This window comes from Amblyomma americanum, chromosome 1 (assembly GCF_052857255.1).
Source record: "Amblyomma americanum isolate KBUSLIRL-KWMA chromosome 1, ASM5285725v1, whole genome shotgun sequence".
In the NCBI taxonomy this organism is placed as follows: domain Eukaryota; kingdom Metazoa; phylum Arthropoda; class Arachnida; order Ixodida; family Ixodidae; genus Amblyomma; species Amblyomma americanum.
In genome coordinates, this window is record NC_135497.1 from 205410556 (window position 1) to 205436466 (window position 25911).

The window sequence follows — 25911 nt, forward strand, 5'->3', positions numbered from 1 at the left end:
TCCTGACACCATGATCTTAGGCAGACGTGATCTGTAACCGCCGACGCAGGCTCACTGCGTGGCATGTCCCTGCGCTTCTGCATCGTTCGTCGCTTGCCTTCACGGCACGGTTCAGGTTCCTGACACCACGATCTTAGGCAGACGTGATCTGTAACCGCCGACGCAGGCTCACTGCGTGGCATGTGCCTCCGCTTCTGCATCGTTCGTCCCTTGCCTTCACGGGACGGTTCAGGTTCCTGACACCCCGATCTTAGGAAGACGTGATCTGTAACCGCCGACGCAGACTCACTGCGTGGCATGTGCCTGCGCTTCTGCATCGTTCGTCGCTTGCCTTCACGGCACGGTTCAGGTTCCTGACACCACGATCTTAGGCAGACGTGATCTGTAACCGCCGACGCAGGCTCACTGCGTGGCATGTGCCTGCGCTTCTGCATCGTTCGTCCCTTGCCTTCACGGGACGGTTCAGGTTCCTGACACCACGATCTTAGGAAGACGTGATCTGTAACCGCCGACGCAGACTCACTGCGTGGCATGTGCCTGCGCTTCTGCATCGTTCGTCGCTTGCCTTCACGGCACGGTTCAGGTTCCTGACACCACGATCTTAGGCAGACGTGATCTGTAACCGCCGACGCAGGCTCACTGCGTGGCATGTCCCTGCGCTTCTGCATCGTTCGTCCCTTGCCTTCACGGCACGGTTCAGGTTCCTGACACCACGATCTTAGGCAGACGTGATCTGTAACCGCCGACGCAGACTCACTGCGTGGTATGTGCTTGCGCTTCTGCATCGCTCGTCCCTTGCCTTCCTTTCTCTTACGGCATGGTTCAGATTCCTGACACCACGATCTTAGACGTGATCTGTAACCGCCGACGCAGGCTCACTACGTAGTATGTGCCTGCGCTTCTGCATCGTTCGTCCCTTGCCTTCACGGCATGGTTCAGGTTCCTGACACCACGATCTTAGGCAGACGTAATCTGTAACTGCCGACGCAGGCTCACTGCGTGGCGTGTGCCTGCGCTTCTGCATCGTTCGTTTCTTGCCTTCCTTTCCCTTACGGCACGGTTCAGGTTCCTGACACCACGATCTTATGCAGACGTGATCTGTAACCGCCGACGCAGACTCACTACGTAGTATGTGCCTGTGCTTCTGCATTGTTCGTCCCTTGCCTTCCTTTCCCTTACGGCACAGTTCAGGTTCCTGACACCACGATCTTATGCAGACGTGATCTGTAACCGCCGACGCAGACTCACTACGTAGTATGTGCCTGTGCTTCTGCATTGTTCGTCCCTTGCCTTCCTTTCCCTTACGGCACGGTTCAGGTTCCTGGCCAGGGTGAAAGAGTTGCTGCCGCTTTCCGTTCTTTAAAATAATCTCCGTTTCATCCGTTCAAACATGCAGACGCAGGAGGCGCTCCAAATGTTCCCGCGTGCTTTGCGATGTGATCACACGTGCTGGTGGCATTATTTCATCAATATTGTCTGTATTTCTGTTTTTCCGCAGCTGCTGCTGCTGCTCCGCTATTTTTGAACCTTCTTGAATGCCTTTTCTTGCGAACTTGTGTCAGGATGCTTCACTCACATTTCCCATCAATGTCGAGCTCGCAAAGCAAACTGAAAGCCTCAAGGCTAGGTTCAACGAAAACTTAAGTGCACTTATCGACCAACTTGTGACAGATGCCAAGGTAAAATTGCTTGACTAGTTGAGGATGAGGCGGAGGAAAACTTTCATTAAACCAATGAGAGATTGATAGTTGCTCTCCATCCCCTTCAGACGGTGTCCTTAGTTCAGGACTCCGTTCACTGTCGCTATCCTGAGTGCCCATTCGATCAGACGTCGCTGGTCTTGCGGGTCGGTGCTGGACAGAGAAGCCTCCCAAGAGGCGAAGGTGTGGTGGAGGATGGGTGGTTGCATGGTGCCCCGGCGGGCACCATGCAACCGTGTAAAGGACATCTTTGCCGAATTGTCGCTCGAGCGCCTAAACTCCGGCTTTCCTCTTTCCCACATTGTGTTGGGCGAGCATGTGTCTTGGTACTGGCACCATCTGAATTTTCGCTCGGATCGTAGGGTCCAGGGCTACCACTTTTGATGGTAAGGGAATGTTTGTTGGTGGTACCCCAGTTTTTCAAGAAGGGCTCTGTTGGTGCGTGTGTTTCAGAGTCTGAGTAGCTGACCTGGTCGTTCGGATTCTATAAGTTTTTCCAAGCTGTTATGAACACCTAATTGAACACTAACAGCCTTGGCTTGCAAGAAGACTCGAAACCAGTGTTTGTGAACGGTGATCTCTCGTCAGATAAGAAAAAGCTGTTCGCGAAAGCACTAACAATGAAGAAGGAAAAGGAGTAGCGTTTTCTGTGGACCGACAACTGCCGCATCAAAGCACGAAAGCCATGGATTAGATCTAATATGTTATTTTTTTATAAACTTCCTCATTCCTACTAAGTAATCGTCGTGGTTTTAAGAATGACAACATACTTTTCAGCTTAATGACTTGTATTTGGCGCTCTTTGGTTTTAGTCACCCTTGCGCCTTTAAACTCCCAACTAATAAATAAATTCACACCCTCAGTCCTCCCTTTCTAGGTCACGTCGTTCATTCACTCATTTCAATGCGTGTAGCCTTCGAAAGCATTCCAATGGCATATTTAGCTTCCTACCATCTGTCTGGCAGCATGTTTTCATCATCTAAGCTCTTGCGATCAAAACGTACCCTCATTTACGTCTTATTCAGCTGGATACTGTTGTCGAGAAGTTAGTAACCATAGCGATGTGACTATCTTCATATCCTCACAGTTTCATTACCACAGACGCTTCGACTTCTCAGTAAATACATCTAATTGTAAATCTACATGGATCGAGCTTAACAAATCTTTTGTTTCGCAAGATTTTACGAGCATTATCACCGGTTGCATATATCCGATCACCTTCATCTTCCGTTTGTAAAATCTGCTTCGTTCTCAACAAAATTTTAAGCAAGGCTCGGACAAACAATGTCATTATCATGGGTGATCCGAATATCAACCTCCTAGATTTTGCAATATCATCGTATCGTGAATGCAGTAATTTTTTGAATGGTCATGGCGACGGATGACTTTTAAATGTGTCAACAGGATACTCTGGCAAAAGGAACGATTCACTTATTGGTCGTGCGCTTTCTAAACTTAACATTTTCCTTAATGCTGGTGTAGTCGAATTTAAAATAATCGATCATTACCCTATCGTTGTATGGATAAATTCTGTGTCCAATATTAATCACTTAAGGACTATCAAGAAAAGGTCCAATTCATTGATGTTGCTTGGAAAAGATTGCTATTACTGGTTGGCTACCAATAATATTGACCGATAACAAAGAAAGTGCTTTTGAATCATTGACCTCTATGCTTGCTAAATCCCTTTATTAATTGTACACTATAGTGACATCCCGCAAGGAAAGGTGTTCCAACCTTTATAACGTATGGCTAACTGGAAGTCTGAAATGTCTGCGAAAAAAAGATAACCTTGATAAAAAAGTCTAAACAGCCATCTATTACTGATTTACGGACGCGATATAAAACCTACAGCAATGTACTCGGAAGGCTCCTCAGAACAGCTAAAAAGAAATTTTATCGATCTGAAATAAATCAAGCTGGTAGCGGTTATAAAGTAACAATGACAGGCGATGAACCCATTCTTAAATAGGACTCCTACCCCGGCTTCAATAACGAAATCTAGTCAGATACGCATATATGTCATTGCCCTCTCGACATTGAGAATTCCTTCACTCAATAATTTGTTATCGCTAAGTCACATGTTGCTGCGCGCCGGTTCATGTCATCGCCTGCCTCATAGTTTTTCTTTTCCTTTTCCGGTTTCTCCGGATAAAGTGCGCACCGTCTTTATGAATCTCAAAGATATGAGCGCTGGTCTTGGCAATTTCCATCCTTCCAACATCAAGCTGATATCTCATATGATTTGCGGCGTTTTCTCTTCATACTCAACCTAATCTTCTAGAGGCATCTTGCCTAGCGCACTAAAAATAAAAATAAAACAAATACCTGTCTTCAAAAAGGTGACAATGTCAAACAACTGTCGTCCCACTGCTATTCGTTCCTTCTATAGCGAAGTCATTGAAAAATGCTTATTCACGCGTCTGACAACTTATCATGCAAAATTTAACATCGTATCTTCTAATTTGGTTTCCGCTCCTGTTTTTCAATTCGGTTAGCTCTAATGTTATAAACTGATAAAATTCAAGAATCTGCAGAGTGCGGTAATTATTGCTGGCGCATTATTCACTGATCTTTCGCAGGCGCTTGATTCTATTAATCACAAGATATATTTTTTTACAAATTTAACGGTCTTGTAGCCCCTGCTCCTGCAATAGCATTTATCAGCAACTATTTGCTCAACTGTGTCCACGCGGTTTGCACCTCAGGTACTTGGTCAGCTCCCATGAATACTGATATTTGTGTTCTTCAAGGCTCTTCCTTGCACCTCTCCTGTTCCTAACATATACCGGTTGTTTCACCTATAATGTTATGCAACTTGTAAAGATTTGGAGTTTTCTCACGTATATATTTTCTTTATTTGACTCCGGCCTCAAAGTTGATTGTGTCTTGTTAGATTAAAAAAAAGCTTTCGATGCCTTACCTCACTCTCTTATGCTTTTTAAGCTTCCATACCTTGGTCTGCCTCTCTCAAGTATTAAATAGATTAATTAACATTTAACCGACCGCTTACAGAAAGTTTTAATCGACGGTTCTGAATCTAACTTATCAACTGTAATGTCTAGAGCACCCGCAGGCTCAGTTTTAGGACTACTACTCTTTCTAATTTACATAAATGACAAGGCACTAACGTCACCTGACACTTCAGGTTGTGCGCTGATAGCTGCGTCATTTACAGGAATATATACACAAAGGCAGATGCTGATGAGCTGCAAACAAAGATTAATCGTATCACGTCGTAGTGCCACAAATGTAAAATGGAACTAAAGTTTTCAAAATCTATATATATCCGGTTCAGTAGAAATCGCACAAATGTGGAGGCAATGTATCACTTGGGTGCAGAGAATATAATCCTCGCTGAAAACATTAAATTTCTTGACATAATTTCTCTTCAAACCTCGCTTGGAATTAACATGCAGAATACGGAACTATAAAAGTTGGGCGAGTACTTACTTTCATCAAGCGAAATTTCACGACTGACCCTCGTGACATTAAAAAACATTATAATTTAATAACATTCGCTCCATCCTAGACTATGCTGGCGCAGTCTGGTATCCTAATTCTATTACGGTGGTAAAAAGAAAACAGAATCTGTTGCATTAGGGCCGCACGTGTCGTGACTAACTCTTCCAGGTATGATGCCAGCGTGACAGCACTGAAGAAAGCACATTCATGACAAGCTCCTGAAACACGTTACTGCTTACCTAATGGTGATGATGACAGTGATTTTTTATGGCGCTAGGGCATCTGTGGCAAAAGAGTGCCATGGCACAAAGTGTTTTTTCGTTTGCTCAAGGTGGCGCCAAAGACCCATTTCCCAAGCATTCCACCCTGATTAAGCCGAGCACCAGGCCAGGGGAAAGCCTGTACCAATTGTATGACCGGCGGGTACCCGGCGGCACTGGGGAACGAACCCCGCACCTCCCGCATGCGAGGCGGATGCTCAACCACTTGACCACCGCTGCGGTGTTGCTTCTTATCTATAGACTCGCATTACTGAAACAAATAGCACGGGGGAAGGTTTTTGTTGATCGCAATTTTTACCTAAAGCTGCCTACGTTTATATCTGCCAGAAATGACCACAGTTGCAAAAAACGTGAAATAGCTTGCCACACATATGAATACCAATCGTTATTTTACCCGCGTGGAATAAACCAATAGATCCGGCTGCCAGAATGGGTCGTTTCAGCCGCTAACGTCACTTTTCCAGTTCTACTGATATAGAACCGACGAGTTCCTGCGTGATAATTTCATTCCTGTGTTTCTTTATTTTTTTTACTGGCACCTACTATACTACTGGAACTTTATCCGTATCCTTACTTTCCGATCGCATATTTTCCTACAGCTTTTCATTTTACATGTCTTCTCCTCTTTCTCCTTGACAATTTTCCACGCACTGATGTTTTTGCCGTGACAATTGTACCGCTGTTTGGCATGATCACATGTCACTTTTTTGTAAAAAAAACTCCCCTACTGTAATGCCTTGAGGGCTCAATGTGGGTACTTGAATAATTAAGATATATATTTCAATTTCTTCCTTTTCCGTGGTTTGGAAATAAAATAGCGCAAAGGTTCTGAATGACTAATTTATTTGAATGACGCCCCATTCCACAATTCGCTTTGGATTCTACGACTGTCCGATTAAGTTTTTCCCATGTCATCGGTAGTGACCACTGCATTGTTAAATCGAACTGATCAAACCGCTCAACAATGCAAAAAAAAAATGGCTTTACGTGATCTTCGCAGCGGTTATGCTCTTTATTTTCTCTTTTCAGCTGGTCCTAATTCCGTTTTAAGTGGCGGAAAGCGCGATTTCAATCTCAAGAGGGAATTCGCGGACAATCGCTACAGGCAGGCCGCGTGGCAACAGAGGTAAGGGTACGCAAAGGCATGCCGAGTGTAACTAATCTGAAAGTACAAAGCAGGCACACTATGTTTGAATGAGGCCAGGGAAGTTATGCTGAGGCCGAACCAGGTCGTTTTGAATGCCTGCACTCAGGCGTTATCCGCCTCATGAAGCAATATCGGAAGTGCTATTTACAGAAACAAGAAACAGTTGGCGGCGCTTCATTTACAGGGAGGCAACGCCAACTTTACTGCAACCAATCGCAAGCCATGTTATGATAGGAACAATAGCCGGAACAACTGCAGACTAAGAAAGAGGGAGGAGTGGAAGTTACATTCCAGGCCGCTTTTGCTCTTTCTTGAAGGCTTGTATTGATTATGCTCCCAAAGACTACATGAAATCTTTGCTACGAACAAGTCAGTTGTCAAAGCTTATCTGAGATCTGTTCCTAGGGGCCGTAGTAACGGCAGAGTACAGATGCTGGCGATGTTAGCCACAGTGCATTGAATGCCGGTAGTTGCATCGGCTTTTTCTCGAAGAAATAAAGAAAACCGCTCTTTGAGGCACATATAGTTGATAAGGTTTAAGGTCCCAAAGCGACTCAGGCTAAGAAGGACGCCATAATGGAGGACTCCGGATAATTCCGATCACCCGGGGTTCTTTAATGTGCCCTGACATCGCACTGTACACAGGACTCTAGCATTTCTCCTCCATCGAAATGCGACCGCCGCGGTCGGGATCGAACCCGCTTGGGGCTGGGATCGAACACACTTATTTCGGGTCAGCAGCCGAGCACCATAATCACTGAGCCACCACGTGGCGGCGAACATATGAAATGTCTTTTTAAGCTAATAGCACAAAGTGCTTTACTTCACAGTTTGCGAGAAATGGCTCGACTGTTCTCGCCGTCCGACGGCATGCCAGACGCCTTCTGATGCCGTACGGCGATTTTCGGCAGCAACAGCTGCACCCCTGTCCTTACGTATTATCGAATGCGGCAAGACAAATGCCTACCACTTTGCACGCACGACGCTAGACCTCTCAGGACAAAAAGATTGCTATTTTGTATTATGAATTGCAGTTTAAGTGTTATAATTAGGTGCTATAGTCATTGTTTACGGGCGCATTATGCATTTAAAAGCTCCAAGAGAACGACGGAGCCCTCGGAATAGTAGCGAAGCGTAATTTTTCGATCAAAGCGAGATGAGCATCTCTCCTCTTTCAAAGTAATACGCTGCTGTTATGGCCTCAAATGATGCTTACACAAAGTCGTTGTCCTGTTGTCCTGCATTTGATACGTGTCACACTACTTCGTTCAGATATTGCTGAATTAAAACGAAAAACTGGCCTAAGTGGTGGAGCGGAAAAAAAGCGTACGCGAGAAGCACAGGGTAAAGGGCGCTCACAACTGTTTATTGCTTCTGCTCATTGCGTGTTATTGGCTATAATTATCTTTTCGCAGTAAACAGCTGTGTGTTTCGTTTTGTCTATGCGCAATAGTGGGTCTTTCGAGTGCGCTCTTCACGCTCTTCTGTAAGTGTCGACTACTCACGTCGCTGAATTTCTATTGTACCACCAAGCGCAATACGCAGAGACTCCTTTTACCAGAGTATTATATGTCATGCCATTAAAATGTACTGTTGAGCTAGTTGGCGGCAATAAAATACGGTGTAACCTAATATGCGGGATGAAGACGACAGAAAAGAAAGACACCACCAATGTGCAGGCAGCGGATAATTCTTTATTTGCATGAACTCTTTTACTGCTGCACACTAGCGTAAGAAGATAACAAAAAAAGGAACTAACAAAATCACGGACATAATAAAAAAAGGTAGGCTAGCTTTATCTTGAAGGAATTGGTAAGGACACAGAATCTGAATGTGCGCTTAATTTATTTGTTCGTCACCTTTCACTATGTGCCGATATTACCCACGACGTTGCGTAGTTGCCTGAACTGCACGAGTAGTCTGGGGACACCAAGCAGGGGGCACCAGTGCAGTCTAACGGGGAGAGGTATCTTGTGTGCTCGGGTATCTGAAACCGTTATGGGCAGACATAGCAGAAAAGTCGCAATGCAAACTTCACCTGTAGCTTAAAACCTCAACTATCAACTCAACTCTACCCTGTGCCAACTGTCAGTTACTCCGTCAAGTGCGAAAGTGACGAGTCTCTAGCTTCGGATGAAGGCGAATCTTAGCCTGACCAGGCGCTGCCCGCATATCTCCCTGAAGCCGGATTCGCATGTACCTAACACGCTCGACCGAAGCAACTACCTCTTTGTGAGCTTCCAATCGACTGCGGCGTGTAGGAAGGTCTTAGCTTGATATTTTGTGCCACGATATCGTGGCCTCACTTATGAGCGATCGGCCTATTTGTATTACCATTAGGGACTCTCGCATTGCTGTATAGCTATTTGAATTTATCGCGTCGGCTGCTCTGTCTCAGAGCAGCTGGCAAAACTGCGGGATATTTAGTGCAAGCTACAAGAACTCGTACATCGCGTATAACTCGTAGTAGGCCTGCGTTCTAAAAAAACGCGCACCTCGCTAACAAACTGAAGCTCCGGCCCGTGAAATAGCTAAGGAGTATGCACTCGCATAGCGGCGGAGGTTCCTCTGCTGGCGCCATTCCTGTGACAGATGGCATAGTTTATTGTTGCTGTTTTTTTACGGTGGTAGCCGTTAAGATGAGACGTTAAGATGAGCAGTTAAGATGAGAGCGGATGAGACAGAATTAAGGAGAAGCAGATAGTAGGTGCCAGACTTGGCGCAGCGCCAGGCCGCCGCGGTGGCTTAGTGGTTACGGTGCTCGGCTACTAAAATGAAAGACGCGGGTTCGATCCCGGCCTCGGCGATCGCATTTAAATTGAGGCGTAATGCTAGAGGGCCGTGCACTGTACGATTACAGTGCACGTTAAAGAACCCCAGGGGGTCGAAATTATCCGGAGCCCTGCACTACCGCGTCCCGCACAACCTGAGTTGCTCTTGGACGTCAAATCCACATAAACCAAACCAAATAAAAACCTATACTTGGAGCAACGTAAAAGCTTTTGCGCGGCCTGAAGCCAGAGATAACAGGAACTGGAAGGGTGGTGGCGGTAAGAACTTTATTTTACGAAGAAAACAAAAGGTCTTCAAGTGCGGCCCCTACTTGTCCGAGATAAGGGTCCACGGGCCAAGGCTTCACGGAGAGCTCATCTACAGGCCATGCTTGGCCAGCTTGTTTAGCAATTCGCTGACCGGCCTCCCGTGAGGAGGGGAAGGGTTGGGTATGGGGAAACTGCCATGAGTTTGAGGCATTCCCACAGGTAGTGTATGAGGGTGGCCTTGGCCACCCGACATGTTGAACAGAAAGGGAGGGTCAAGGTTGGGTGGTAGTGATGAAGGAGGTAGGATGATATATAGCAGTTTGTCGGCAGTTGACGCAAGATCGCATATTATTTTGAATCTAGTGCGCGGTGAGGTGGTTGGAGGGTGAAAGGGCTGTTTTTTAATGAGTGGTGATGTGGTGATATGTGAATGAGCCCGCTAGGTTTCCTCCGTGGGTTCGGGTGTCCGATCTTCCGGGGTCCGGAGGGATAGTTCTCGGGCCAGCGATTGCACGCGCCAATTAACTGGGATCGAGGAATGCCAGGAACCCACTTGAGGGTTATCTTTGGGGCAAGCGGAGTTGGCGCGATGCCAGAACCTTCGCACAGCCGAAATTTGAGCTAAAAGGTGCAATGTGCACGTGCGCCAACTGTAGTTCTGCTAGTGCTATCGCCGAAGAAGAAGATCTCGGCCGCTGTAGCCGTATGCAAGGATCTTGTTTGCTGAATGCTCGCTCGGTGCTCGTGGCTTAATCGGTATCACTCCCAATTCTGCCTGGAGGGCTGCACAGGAGTGGGCTCAATCCCTGGTGACGGCCCTTTTCTTTGTAGCCAAAAACGTTCATGACGCAAAAAGAAATCGTGTGTGACAAGGCGCACAACTCATTCTGCGCTAAAATAATAACAGTGCTGCTGATACAGGAACGACCAGATGAGCAGCTGAAGGTCCTTGATAACACACATGTGGGACTTCGGCATAGCAGGGTGATTTGAGCCATTCGGTTGCGATCCCTGGTATGGGGTGATCGGAGCGCAGCAAAGACGAAGACAGACGCTTCGCATCCGAAAGGCGCGAAGCCCATCCGCCAGCCAGCGCGTGCATGCTTCCGCGAGCCTGCTCATGCGCCGCCGTGAAAGGTGGGCGCGCTCAGGCCATATCATGTCCGCGCCTCCTCTGGCACACCCTAAACAGGAATGAGCCTATATGGGAGTGAAAATCGAGTAAGCTGGCCTCTAGCGCACTACCTTTTATAAAACGGAGTGCGGTACAGGACAGATTGCTCGCTTCTTTGCTGCTTTCTGTTTAGAGTGCAGTTGCGCGTGATGCGGATATCGCCGAGACCGAGATTTCGGGGTTTGAGGTATCCAGAGGTCTTGCTGCAAACAGCTGGAGTCTAGGGTGCCTCGACGCAGCTGCCAAACAAAGCTGAATCAAAGCACTCTTTTTTAGTCCGGTTCGCTCTCGCTGGGTCTGTCAGGATGATGGATTAGTCATGTTATAGAATGGGGCTCGAAACGCGCATTCTGGCTATTACCACCTCGCCTCCATTAGCTCGCTAAAGTGATGCGAGTGCAATTATCGATTTACACATTACATCTTTTGATAGCGATAAGAACAAAATTTACGGAGAAAGCAATTGCGACTTCCTAGGTGTGCAGTTATATTTATGTTCAGGACTGAAAGTACGGGAGCGTTTTAGACTTCTGTTGGAAAACAACGAAAAAGAAACCTTGAGGAGCAGTAGTTAAATGCATTGAGAAGTAAAATAAATATTTTGACATATAAAAACTGGCTACATGTTATACATGTTACTCTACGTCTGGGAAAAATCTTAAGCAGAGTCGGATTTATAGCTATTGATAAAGGGAAGGGGAGCTGGCTCTTTTGCACTACGCACGTCCTGAAGTTCTTTGCAGAAATAAATTCACCCCCCCCCCCCCCTCATACATGGTGACAAATACGGTATCACAATGCATTACCTAGGCCCTTTCTGCAACAAAAAGTGCGCCTCCTAGGGCGACAAAGGCGGTTGCAGGAGGAGGCTGAAAATAGAGTGCAATACGACGCGTAATAGCGGATGTAATACTTCAGAATCGAAGTGCCACCTCCCTGGATACTTTGTCTTCTTTCGAGACACGCTCCTGAGTGGGATTCAGTACTCTCTGGTACGAGGAAGCAGCATTTTGTTCTCGGTGATAAACATACACCGTCCTTACTTAACATGCAACGTGGGGTGGCGATATGCTGCGAGACGGAGAGAAATGAGTCAAGCGTAGTGTTTTACGGGTCCTTTACTCTATAGCTTCATCTTGAAAGACGACCTTACGCTATTGCTTAATCGAAACTTGAACCACGCTTACTAAGAATGAGCTTGTTTATTTTGGACACAGCAGGCGAATAGTCGCATGCGCCGCATCGTATTGCCGACAGCGCTCTTGCAGGCGCATTGACAGACTGTAATTGTAGCTCTAATCTCTAGATTGCGGCCACTACGCAGCCAGGTAGCTTCGCCACAGCGGTCAGAAAGGTTTCTCAACTCGCTGGTGTTGAGCCCGCTTTGCCTTCGGAACCGCGCACTCATCCCCTCAAGCCATGCCTCCTTAGTCACGTGTCTCGCAAGTGTTTTATCTTTCGGCCCCATGGCTTGGGTAAACGAATGACTGGTGCTTTTGGTAGCAGCGATAGCGTGTAGAAAGTAATGACACTACGGCCGCTTGGGCTCCGCCGTGTTTTGAAGGAGGCTGGACGGTAAGGCATCAAAGATATTTTGTCGAAACGGGGCGCGTTGATGCTATCGCTTTTCCGCCTGGACGACGTAGTGTTGTCCCCTAGTTTTTGCATGCCATGTCGTTCACCGATAGTGTCCGACGGTTCTCACGCAGTCCGCATAATGCTGCAGAGAAGCCCTGATATTATGGTGACAAGGAGGGGACGGATATCTTCCGCAGTTTTGGGCTGTCGCAATGACTCGTTAAGTCGAAAAATGCCCGAGTTAGAGTACGACTTGTTTCATCTCCTTACGAAGGGGACTCTGCGTAACCTGAAGCCATTAGCGTTAACAAGTCACAGTTCTCCGCGTAATAAGTGTGCTTAAATTTTTTTCGTAGGATGCGTTCGCGGTGTTTTTAGAATACAATGCAATATAACTTTATTTCATCTGCATAATTATACACGATACAGGAAGCCTGCAGAAAAATCTGCCAAAGTTCATCTTGACAGGGCCGCAGGCCCCCTTCGTTGCAAGTTCTCATAATGTACAGAAAATATATGAATGGTATCTTTTGTCAGAGCAAACGAAAAACATGAAGCATACACATAATACCTGGTGCACTAGATGGCAAGGAAGGATACCAGATTCTATAACTACATTTCAGCTTTGAAATAACATGCAAATAGAACTCACAAATTAAAAAAAAACACAAATAAGAAATAATCACATGAACTACATTTTTCAAAGATCCCGCAATGTTTTGTACGTTATGTGAACCGCGACAGGCATATTTCTTCCAAGCCCGGCGTTACCGGGGGAAAGAAAAGCGGTACTCTGAAAATTTATCAGTGATCCAGTGACTAGTGAGGCCCCGCCGCGGTGGCTCAGTGGTTAGGGCGCTCGACTACTGATCCGGAGTTCCCGGGTTCGAACCCGACCGCGGCGGCTGCGTTTTTATGGAGGAAAAACGCTAAGGCGCCCGTGTGCTGTGCGATGTCAGTGCACGTTAAAGATCCCCAGGTGGTCGAAATTATTCCGGAGCCCTCCACTACGGCACCTCTCTCTTCCTTTCTTCTTTCACTCCCTCCTTTACCCTTCCCTTACGGCGCGGTTCAGGTGTCCAACGATATATGAGACAGATACTGCGCCATTTCCTTTCCCCCCAAAACCAATTATTATTATATATGACTAGTGAGAACGCTACCCAAACGCCGATTTGTCGGGCCGAGCTTTGTGGCGTGCATCACTGCGCGCATACACGGACTAAAGTGCCAGTGACTCTCCCATAGCTCTTCATGCAAGGGGTAGGAAACTCCAGCTAGTTTCGGTTTGGAATACTTCAACGTACCCTTGTGACTGAAGGACAACGCGTGGATAAATGTTATCTCCTGTGAATGCAGCAACGCAACATACAGAAGAGGTGGCCGAATTATCTGACGTGCCGGGAGTAGAAGCTTCTCTACTTTCGCTGGCAGTGGTTGGAATTCCGCTCGGGCATAAAATTTTTTTTTTCTGCTGAATGCCGTTGCCATGGCAACAATACGATGCTGCATTTGGTTTTCCTCTTGCCGCTATGGAAAGAATTGGCGCTGACATCTGAATCAGCTGTGCCTATGGAAGTTTTCTACCCCTGCCCATGTCTCCAACTTGCGGGCGCTGGAGATGTGGGGCTTTTTTCGAAGGGCAAAGCCACTGACTTCGCTAGCACTAACAACGTTGTTTGTGACGGCGCTCGGTGCCAATACATGAAAGACACCTATTCGCCCATGCGCGCTATGGACAGCAGTCTCTTTGGACATGAGCGGTTTTTTTTTTATTTTACTTGTCGCACACATCAGCGCGATACGGGACGCTCTGGCTTCGCAAGGCATCGCACGACGACCGACTTTTCCGCTCGGGCTGAAGGCACTGTAACATGGTAGTCCCCAGTAAAATGTGCCCAGTCGTGTTCAAGACGTTTCTTTCGAAACTGACAACTTTCAGTTTTAATATTTATGAGTACGAAGGTCTTCGCCATGGAGTGAAGCTACGCTCTGAAATTTTGCGCATGACAAGTAAGAAAAAAAAAACGCGTGCGAGCAGCCTTCGAATTTGGAAAGGCTGTCTGAAAGGAAAGTAGGCCGTCGACGAAAGGCAAAATGTTTTCGTATGTGGCGGTATTTCGAGTTCGCGGTATACCTCGTAGAGGGTATACATATATGGCTAGGAGTGGCGACAGCTCATAATGAAAACTGATGTGCATCCCCGCCCCGAGATAAATAGAATGGAAAGAGGATGGACGCGCCTGTGCTGAAATGTGCATCTTCACAGCCGCTGCGGCAGATCAGATCGGCGCATGTCATTTATAATTTGTAAATCTTGCCGCTATCATTGCCTTGGCAAACGAGGGCGCTAACGTAACTACGCACAATAGTACGATGAGCTCGTTATGGTATTAAGCGAAACGAGAAAAGGCAGGGAGGAATGCGTCATGAGTGAAGCTGCCAGTGAGCGTACGACACGAGAAAGAGAGTTTGGAGCTGCTTTAGGAATGATTTATACGTGTGCATAACTAATCTCTTGCCATCACAGTCAGTGTAGTTTGATAACGCCGTCGTATACTGACTGGTGCTCAATTCAGCTTTCGGCGTTCATACGCGCAACCAGTTTCGTTAAGATAGGCTTACAGTAATTAAGGAGCGCGCAAGGTTTCTTCACTGGGAAGTATTCCTGGACTGCAAGAAAAAAATAAACCCTCGTTCTCATTTTCTAATGCGGCAACTGCAAAGTGTATCATCAGCGTCAAATGAAACGCGAACGAAATAACTGAAGCGCGAGCACTAACAATAAAAAAAATATTAGTAGCTGGAGAGGAAGTACGGGCGTGTCCTATTAAAACACTTGCAAAGAGTGGCCTTTACACCTTCGATGGGGAAATGAACCGCTCTAGTATTCTGTCTCTCTAGTGCAATATCTTCCAGTTTTGCAGTTTGCGTTTCAATTATTTTGTTCGCGTTTCTTTTGACGCTGTTAGTACACTCTGTGTAGGGCTTCGCGGTACAATTTAGTAATACAAATTGCAATGTGCTTGGTGTGTTCGTACATAGTTTACTATATTTTACTGAGCTAGCGAATAAAATATAAGAGGAAAGAAGCTGTGCGACTGTTTTTTCTAAAAGATTTTCTACTGCTTGAAAAAGTATCCTGTAATGGCTTGAGTTATTAACAACCGCCTTTCTTTGAGATTTTTCAGGGCTTGACATTCTGTATTGCAATTTGTTTGGCGTTCTTTTCCTGGGTAGAGGCGCGGACCCAGAGTCGGGAGTGACATTAGTGTAAGCCTATTTAGGCACTGCTCAATAGGCTGTACTTCGATCGTAATAGAAACGCCTTTAGCGCTAGCCTCCTTGACCCTGGCAAGGTATGTTCAGAATGAGCACATATAGGGTTTTAAAATTGGGCTTTAAGAATGAAAAAAATACCAAGAGCAGTACACAAAAGGTACCATTGTAAATGTGTTATGCAGCCAGGCGGATACAAACAGTGAGAAAAACTGTCACCAAACCTGAGAAATTAACTATATTAATTAATTACTTTTTATTAATTGCAGTCAACGTGAATTTTTATATTGAGAAGTTAGAGGCAGTGACGTTCGAAGACTAGTGTATTTTGTAGAATTTCAGTAGCGCGCGTGTGTCCTGAGATATGTAGAGTCCAGGACAAAGGTTTGCGGGAAGCGGATTCGCGATAAAGAATTTATTTCGGCGTTGCCTCCCCAATCAGTCTGGGCGTTTTTGTTCCAGGGGATGAAACATGCATGTGCATGCATCCATCTATGCTTTCCATTGACCAAATTCGCTTTAGCGCGCAGCAATACTTTTTTTTTTCGCAATACCGCATCGCGGAAACTTTCTTACATGATTATTCGCCTACAATATGAACCCAGAACGTTTAATTACGCATGTGAGATCGAGGCGCTCAGCATGAAGATCCCCCCTGATGGGACACAGCTGTTGCGTATGACGCATCGCCTGACAAGAATGGGGAGTCACGTGCGACAATTATAAATTTCATAAATTATAAGCAGTGCAGTATCGCTACTCTTGACTGCATGCCAAGTCTAAAGCGGTACCACGTCTTATCGCCCACTCTAGAAGCCATCGCTTAAAGAATCAGAGCTCGCCCCACGCCTTCGGTGCAGTGATTGTTCGGGTTCGGCTTCCCTGGCCAAGAACGTAAAGTTCTCCCCATTCTTGTCAGGCGGAGCAGCCATGCGAAACAGCTGTGTTACACCAGCGATTAGCCTCATGTTGAGTGCCGCGGTCTCGCGTGCGTAATTACGTAGTTTGGGCCGAAAATTTAGACCCCCATACCACAGGACACAGGTGCGTTACTAAAATTTCACAAAATAGAATAGTCCTGAAATGAAACTGCCTCTAAGTTTTCATTATAAATATGCACGCAAACAGCAGTGAGTAAAACTCTAATTATGAATTTTGGTTTATTACTCTAGTTTCGATTACAGTTTTTCTCATTGTGTCCACTTGGCCGCATGACCCATTTACAATAATGTGGACTGCCCTCGGTATTTTTTTATCCGTAAAGCCTAATTTAAATTTGAACGGGAAATTTATGTGATATTCGCTCAAGTCCAGTCAAAACCATTTCTTCGGACTGACCAGGCTCTGACTGCATCAACGAAACAAAAACATTTCAGTACAGTATTTCACGGTTTTTGATGACCTGTTTCTAGGTCTCAGAAAAAATGGGCGGAACTCTGCATTCGTCTACTCAGGGTCACTGGTTGGATACCCAGCTGCAGTAAACTAACGTTATCAATGAAACCGAGCAGCATAAATGACTCATTTCTAGGCCTTCCAACGGATACTAAAACAATTCACTCTCTATCACTTTTAATGTGCATAATAGGAAAATTTTCGCAGCCGGCCACTGCCGTATGTTTTTACTCTGCATGCCATAAGCACTGAACTTATTCCAAGCCTAACATTGTGCGTGCATGAGATGAAACAGGGAGAACTTGATGTTGCGACTGCAACATACCGATATGCCCTTTGTCATCCTTAGTGATCTCGTTAATCGCTAACCACTGCAAAATTTCCGCGAAGGCTTGTTAAACAGGTTAGTGGCATTTATTTAATGCCACCTTGAGCAGATCAGAACGGACACTGTTAGGATAGGGCAGGATACATGCTGACCTTGCCGCTTGAAAGCGCACGGAAAAAGATAAATCTCGCATGTAAGCATTTCCGGATGCTTTGTTTCAATATAGACTTTTGAGCATGCCGATCGAAGCCATCACTTGCCCATAATAGGCCTCGTTTGTGATCTGGCTTTGCCGGTATTCTTCGGGTGCAAGCCTAAAAATAGTTGCAACTTTTCTTTGTTCTAGAGGGAGACTGAGAGCATGAAATGTGTTTTGGTTGAGGAAGTGGAAGCGCCGTGTGAAGCCATGCAAACCTTGTCGTTTTACTCAACAGCTCTTAGATCGTGATTTGTAAAATATCGTGCGCCGGCTATAGATTTGTTTCAGAAGCGACCGAACATACTATGCCCGCTTCCAAACGGATTGTTCTTTAACTACCGGTGAACCGTGGTGGTGGAATCTTTCTTCAGTGTTCTTAGCCCGTTGCCTTCTTCGACGCCTGGACTGCATTTGGATTTGTCTTCAGCTTCTCTTCTTGAGCAATGCGACGCTGTTGCTCGCATTGTCGAACCCTACCCGGCATGCTCTGAGAAGGGCATTGCAATAACTGTGCACCCTGGCTTGCAGAGCACAGGGGTGCATGTTTTTACAAGTTGATCAAATTCAACAGTTCGCATTAAAAAATCTGGCCCATTCGAGCTCCATCTGTCTTTATACACTATACACACTATACAGCCCGAGACGCGGTCCACACAGAAAACGCTGCGTGCGTGTTTTTGAATCATGGGCGCTCTGCGTATCTCTCGTTTCGCCCTGTAAGCTTCGTGACGCTGCGGAAACAACTGCCCTTCAAGATCGTCTAAACCCCTCTCCCCTTCAGCCATATAAGTTTTGAATGGTGTCCGCATTCGGAGTGCAAGTGCGGAAGAAGTATTTTGATATTATTGGAGCACTATTATATGCCATTGTTCGCTAGCCCGTTCCGACGACAGGAATAACGCTGTCGAAGGTTTTCTCCAAGGTTTCAGCGCAGTTTTGCTCTCCGGGGAAGTGCTTCGGAGCAGCTATAAAAAGCGCCTTCGGCTTTAATACGGCCGTATTCAGAAAACTTCGTCATGGTGCGTAACTCCGCCGCACCTATGCATAGTTCCAGTGGCTTTCAATTCGACTAACTTAATAAGATATCAACAATCAGAGAGAAAAATGCTTTGCGGCAGTTTATATGCACCTCTAACGCATGCCTGAAATTGCCCCAGTGCGAGCCATGCGTGATAAATAAGCACAAGGTCGTTGGACGCTACGCAAGCCGCCAGTCTTTGTCGGGTCACGGTCCGTTGTTGCCCGCGTTTCCTCAAATCTTGTTAAGGTACTCAAGCTTTTGTCAGGCGATGCGGGAGAAAACTAAAAGAGGAAGTGTAGCTTTCTTATACGGCGCACGTGGCTACCGATTATAGTCCTTTCATGTTTCCTCCCTGGTCCATACGAAAATAGTCCGTTCGTCTCGTAGCACTTTCCCCGTCTCGCGAACGCTGAGTAGTAAGGGCAAGGAAGTGATTATCGGAACCACTAACGAGACGAGTTTGCCGGGGCGTTTAGCCGCGCGGGAGCGCCTACAGACCGACCGCTTTCGTACAACACGCTCGCATAGCAATGCGTCAGCACACGAGCCCAAAATCATTAGCGCAAACGGTGGCACCAGAAGATCCGGGAGAGGAGCGAAGCTTTGGCGCCGAAGCGGGCAGAAAAGGATGCGAGCAATAACACGCTTTCTCCTTCTAGTTTTTCTGTTCTTCAATCGAAGCAGGCGTAGATGACCGCCAGCAGGCAATTGATAACGGCCGTTGCCTTTGCCGGTTTTCAAGTCGCGAGCAAAACGTGACAGAACTTGAGCGTGGGACAAAGGAAATAAAGCGAATACGAAACGAATTCTACAAATTGGCGATGCGTAAGAAACGCACCCAAGCCAATCGGAGGGTGCATTCGACAAGGAAAAAAAAAGGAAAGAGAAAAAAAAGAATTGATGCCGGGAAAGCAAGCAAGAAGTAAACAAGCAATCTGGAACGGCGTCTGCTCCAAGCAGACGGAGACGTTTTCCCCCAAGGTTCCTCGCTCTCGGCAAGACGTAAGTCTAACAGGGTTTCCAAAGCCAACAAACAGACATGCAAAAATTGCCACTGCCAAGTATTAACAAAAAAAAAAGCCAAAATAGACGGTCGTCTTTTCGGAGACAAGCGCGAAGTAGTAGCAAGAAAAGGGAGGAGAGGTAGCAAAGAAAAACACACCACCGAAGAGTCAAAGAGGAACGCGAACCAAGGTTGGCCAAAGAATAAATAAAGAATCGGTTCCTTCAGAAAAAGGAGAGCGCGCTCCACTTTTTCGGGCGGAGGCTTTTTGCGTCGGACTAGTTGTTACGTCCCGGCGTCAAGAGAGGGGAGAGAGGGTGGTCGCAGGGCGGAGGGGCTCGACTCCCGGGAGAAAACCGAGCGAGGGGACAATTAAGTCTTAGTGTGGAAGGAGAAACACGGGCGGGCCGCCTCGTAGAATGTCGGCCGTGACCGTGGTTATAAGAGGGACGCGCCAAACAGGCTCCGCCGTCACTCCGACGGGCGTCGGCGGCACCGGGTGTGAAAGCGGCCGACATGCATTTGGTAAGCCCGTTCCGGAGCAGACGCCGGCTCACGCTGGGCCTCCCCTTCTTCCCCGGGTACCGCACCGCGCCGGACGGGCCCGAACTTACGGTCTCCCGCTCGTGTCGCTGTGGCAACTTGTATCGCACCGGCTCGCCGGAATGCTCCGTATTCTTGTCGGGACTGGCAGCGCAGCCTCGGATCAGAAGCGTTAATTTTCCCTTCGCGCCTTTAGCGAACGCCGAGAAGCTAACGCTCTCGCGTTGGTGCCCTTGAAGACTGTCGCGGTGTCGGGCCGCGAACCTAGCGGAGTTCAAGGCCCTTCGGCGGCGAGCAAGATGCCTTCAAGAACGGACGCCGGGCAGAACGTCTGGTTCGAGTCAGCGCTTCGAATGTCACGTGACTGAGCGGCCCGAACCTCACTGAACGTGGAGGTGTCGCAGACGAGACGTTCGCAGAGCTATCCCTAGCGATTCAGTCACGTGACACTCCGCCTCTGCGTTGAAACGCCCACCCTGTAAGCTGTCGTGATCCGCTTGCTAGCGCCAGCAACTGACAGACGAGCTTGTCTCAGACAAGCCCGTCTGCGCCCGAGACAGCCGTTTGAAAAAAAAATGACGCGAAGAGTTTGTTGAATGTGACCTGCATGTTGTGGGGGTTTGCTACAGCAACGTTCAGTGCCCATTGTCCTGTTTATTATTCGTTTCTGTATTCATCTTGAGCACAAATGAGTGAATTAACGAGAAGCTATGCTGCATCAATTTTCTTTTCTGGTATGGTTGTGTTTTCCGATCATTTGCCATGTATTGTCTTGGTACTGAAAAGACCAACCGCGGATAGGAAAGTGCGAGTCGCCGGTTTTATACTACTGATTGAAATATATATTGTTGAATTCGCACTGCCAATTTCCCAAGTATTTAGATGTCATGCATACACTGCGGTGTTCCCGTACTCGAATACTCACTCGCGTACGTATCCTGTCCAAGGCACGTGAGTCATAAAATATGCACTTGTACAGAAATGAACGCTGCAGCTATGCTACCTCAACATGGCTTCAGCGTATACATTGATTTCTAATTCACGTTTCGATGCATAGCTTGTGAATAACTGGCGGACACCATGTCTATCGGGTACTTACACCTAGAGAACCTGAAGGAGCTGAGTGCCGTTTCTTCGATACACCAGAGGTAGTTGAGCGCTTCGGACTAAAATATGGAGCATCTGAAATGTCATTGTAACGTACCTTGATGACTTTACTGCACCGCAATTTGACGCCAATGTCTGTCATGTCGAGGAGGAGTGTGAGCAGACGACCATTACAGTAGTGCCGACGAAGCATATAACTTGTTGTGGTGGTTTGTTTCGTGCGTCATTGCTGGTAATTGCGATTGCAAAGTTTCGTACATTCTGTGCACACGCGTGATTCTTCGTTATGCGCTGCTTATAACTGATAAGATCCTTAGGGCTCTTGTGCTATCACCAGCGACGCGCTCTTGGCTAAAAACAACAGTTCTTAACTTCAGGAGTATTTTTTTCTTGCTTTAATATTGTTTTGTACCTTCTTGTTCTTGTCGATGTTACAAAGACAAGATCTGAGAATCTGCATTTTGTATAATGTTTGTATTAATTGCTTCCAGAATACACGCTTCATCCTCCTGCTGGCAGCCGCCTGTGCCGGTGCGTACGAAGTCAGCAATGCACGCCGGGGAAGCCTGGTGGGCCTCAGAAGCAACGCGTTCGACTTCAGCCCAAGCGGGACTTCTCAGAAGGTGGTGTTCACAGGCCCGAACGCTCTAGAGAGAATGCTGTCTCAGAGCATAGGACACAGCTTAGAACAGGGCTTGGTCAGTGGAACTGGTGGCCAACGCGCCATCGTTCAAGAGATCGGAACTGGCTTCGAACCCGGCGGCGGCCACATCATCGGCCACACGGGCGTGCACGGCCTTCAGCAGGTTTTCGCCGCGCCCGCAATGGGACAAGGTGTCGCCGCCTTCGGCGGGCTTCAGGGCTTGGGACAAGGGTTCGGGCGCAACGTCGGGAAGGGACTGCAGCACGCCATAGTGCCCAGCTTCACTCCACAGCTGACGCAGCTATCCCAACTGCCCCATATGGCTCAGCTGCCGCAGCAGGGCGGCAGTCGCGGACTCTCCCAGGGCGTAGCCATCGCCGCGGCACGTGGTGTCGGGCACACATTCGGGCACGGACTCACCCACGCCAAGGCTTCCGCCCCGCAGCGCAGCGTCGGCCGACAGGTGCTTCACGCCGTGGCACCCGCTGGAAGCTATGCTTCCGCCTCGGGCTTCGGTTCGAGCCAGGGCCTCGTGAGAGCCTTCCAGCCGGATTACGGCAGCTCGTTCGCCAGTCCGTACAGAAGCAGCGTGCACGACGACTTTGCCTTCGGGGAGAGCAAGGTCATTCACGGACCAACCTATCTGGTTCACACATTCGGCACTGAGAGGGACCCTTACTACGGCAGCCGCAAGTCTTACTCGGGCAAGAGCCACCGAGGCAGCAAACCGTACGTGCGAAAATCCATCATGATCAAGGACAAAGGTCGCCACCGGCCATGAACCGCGTCACGAACCAACGTAAAACCATCGTCTAGAAACCTTGTACAAAAAGGTAATTGCTCGCGTCTGCGCTTTTTCTTCTATATATAGATGGACGTAAGCAATCGCTTAATTTGATTCACATGTCCGCCGAGAAATGCTTTCTTCCAACAGTTCAAGATGCATTTGGTTGTGTTATACCCCACGCAGCATTATTTTTTCTCAAGATTGTGCTCTTAAGAGGTTTTGTAATGTGCATGCTGCACAAGCGCAACGCTCTAGTCAACGGTGCGCCTTTTAAGCTGCAGCCCGAAGTGATGGTACATCTTCACCTGTGTGGTGGAATGTCCATGGTTATATAAACATGAGGCGCATTTATAGCAACTGAACATGTTTAAAGAATGCGTTTTACCGCTCATGTTTCAAATGCGACATAATGAACAGATATTACATAAGTTAAGATTAATCAACGGCGTACGAAATTAACCCCAGCTAGAACACAACAAACACTGCTGCGTTGCTGTACGGACAGGGTTATCGAGCACGTGAATGTTCGAGTCCAGAAGTCTCTTCTTGAATGAAGTTGGCGCGGTTCCTTGTCTCGCAGGAGCATGTAGAGGAACTGGCTAAATTTATATAATTATTTTTTGATTCCATTCCTGAGAAACTTGGCTACGTGGAAAAAACAGCAAGATCTCTGACGAAACATAAAGTTGATTCACGGTTTTCCTTGATTTCTGTCGACAGCTAGCGTCCAACAGCGGCTCGGGAAGGTGGTGTGTAGCGGACAAGGGCAAGAAATCCAGCCTGTTTAGTCCTACTGAACTCGGAACTTCAACCTGAATCTACCTCTTCCCGTGCATCGCAGCAAACACTATCGACGAACCCGTTGGTAACGCTACATAAGCCTTGCTGTATCGTTCTATTGTAAATAAACCTTTTCTATTTAACAAACTGCTCAAATAAAAGCACCAGCAAAGCCCGTTGTCTCGCTTGTGTGCAAAATTTGGCATGCAAATAAATACGCGTGAGGTACACCCGACGTAAATAAATTGTTTTCCACACACACCTTCGCTGACCGGTATAACTTTCATTCCGCGCAGTCACTTAAGGTACGTCAATCGCGTGTTGAGTCCGGGCCATTAGTAATATGTTTCATTAGCATTGTAGCTAACGAAGATAACATCCTCTAAGACCGAACACTTCACCAAGATCTTGCCTTCAGCAGAAATTTTTTTGGTCGTTTGTAGAACTCTGCACGGCTTAATGAAGGAAGATAGCGATAGAGGTCGATGCAGAAAGATAGCGTTTGGGTAAAAAAAAGGCTGAGGTCTTCAGGTGTCAGAAATGCTTCTACTAAGTGAACATGATTAACGCGGCATTTGACCTAAACTTCACGTGATGCAATATTTCCGAATCAGTAGTCATTCATGTAAGGTGCTTATTCAAAATGGTATTTATTTTAATAAATAATAGCCATCAAGAGGAAAGCAGAGCTACAAGTACAAACATTGCCTACTTTTTGAATAAAATGATAGCGCAGCCAAATATTCAGCTGCCCCGTAAGTTTTTCGCTATGAGTGAGTAACTGCATTTTTTATATGCTATGTGACAGAAGGAAAAAGCTTTTAAAGTGTAACGTAAATGTCAGATATCAATTTCTAATCAATTGTCACCTTCGACTTAACTTCATTCAAGGCGTTCGAGGTGTACGTGACTAGGGCGCTGTTTTCGCTACACTGAAAATGTATGCCTGATTCTTACTGCAGTGTTTCCAAAAGAGCAGTTGCAACGACAGATGAAATCGAAGCGAAGAAAACTGCTCATAGCGCAAGAACGACGCTCACTGCAGACGAATACTCCCAGACGGGAAAACATACGGCTTCGCTAAAGTAACGTCCAAAGGGTGGTGCGCTGGACAGTCATGCGACGGAGCAAGCTTCGGCAGCGAAAACGCTGGCGCAAAACATGCTACTGCAGATGCTAAGAGAAACGATATCTACTCGTCGTCATATACAACACATTGCTACATAATGGACATGATTACACCCCTGCAGTGTCCGTGAGGGTTAGAAATTTGCTTGTGGTTTCAATCATTTCTGAACACTTATTACGAAGACTGTGTTCTGCGTTAATAAACCGGACATGTGTGTTATGAATACTCAAGTGCTGAAGAAAACAGTTATTTATGAAAACTAGACGTCGGCCGATCGTTAGCAAAAAGCTGGCACAAATGTTTTATTTTATTTTCAAAATATTTTCGGGCTTGCGTAAATATTACTCATGTCCCCACTTTTGGATATGTTTTTTTCCTTTTTATACATCTGCAAATTCGTTAGTGACCGCTTAGTAACCCTGTCTTTCTGTCCACGTCCTCTTCATTGCGCTCGAACAGTATAAAAGCGCTCAAAGGTACGGATTACACTTCCTGAACATCACAACCTAAACTCGATAACTGAGCATTGCAGCACGCTGCAAGCGGGAGAAAATTATTACATACTGAACCGAGTAGAAGCCGCCAGTGCGAAGATTAACGGGTTTTTGTCAGCTGTAGACTTTCGCTTCGTGATATTACGTAACAATGTGTGCGCTTCCATTCAGACATTTACTAATTCCCCATGGTCCGGGAGTGATGATAATATGTTACTGCCAAACAGTAAACAACCGGCAGCAACCAACATGGAATCACTCTTCCTGTCACCATAAGTGTGTTCAGGGCTCTCGGTTGAGAGCGAGGAGGAAAGGTTCCTCCTCTCTTTTTTCGGTCGGTTTGGCGGTGCTGTTGGTCCGACCTTGGTACACATTTACGTCTTAACCTTCGTGGACACAATACACTAGCATATCGTGCTGACTCCTAGCAGAATATGAAGTTGCCTGCTAAGGCCTGAAAGGGACAGCAGAAATCCTGCAAGAAGGACGAAGTTCCCAGATGGCCTGTCTCGCGTCTACGCCTTGAGGGAGTTAGTTTTGACCAGGAGTCTAAACCGGATATCATACCTTCAGAAATGACATGGCCAGGCCCTTACAAGACTCTAAATAAACGACGGAGGCAATCGCAAGCTGGAGCCTGCTTGGAAAAGCAGCAAGGCTCGCCCCACAGCCCCAAAACTCAGCCCAGCTCGCTGCAGATTTAAGACTAGAAGAGTAACGAGATGCGAGCCACTGTTTCGCGTTTAGCACTTTAGGGCAGAAACTCGCGTCCCGCTCAATAGCGCCCTCCGCAGCAGGCCTAGCGGGTTTTAGGGGG

General features: G+C 47.0%; 1 protein-coding gene across 1 annotated transcript in view; it reads left to right on the forward strand.

Moving 5' to 3' along the window:
- LOC144115521 (uncharacterized) overlaps window positions 1-23595 on the forward strand; it is a 70670-nt gene extending 47075 nt beyond the window's left edge. The window contains exons 3-4 of the mRNA XM_077649935.1: window positions 21753-22737; window positions 23412-23595. Coding sequence (XP_077506061.1) covers window positions 21753-22685 — 933 coding nt within the window. The 3' untranslated portion in view covers window positions 22686-22737; window positions 23412-23595. The remainder of the gene's footprint in view (window positions 1-21752; window positions 22738-23411) is intronic.
- The last annotated feature ends 2316 nt before the right edge of the window (window positions 23596-25911 follow it).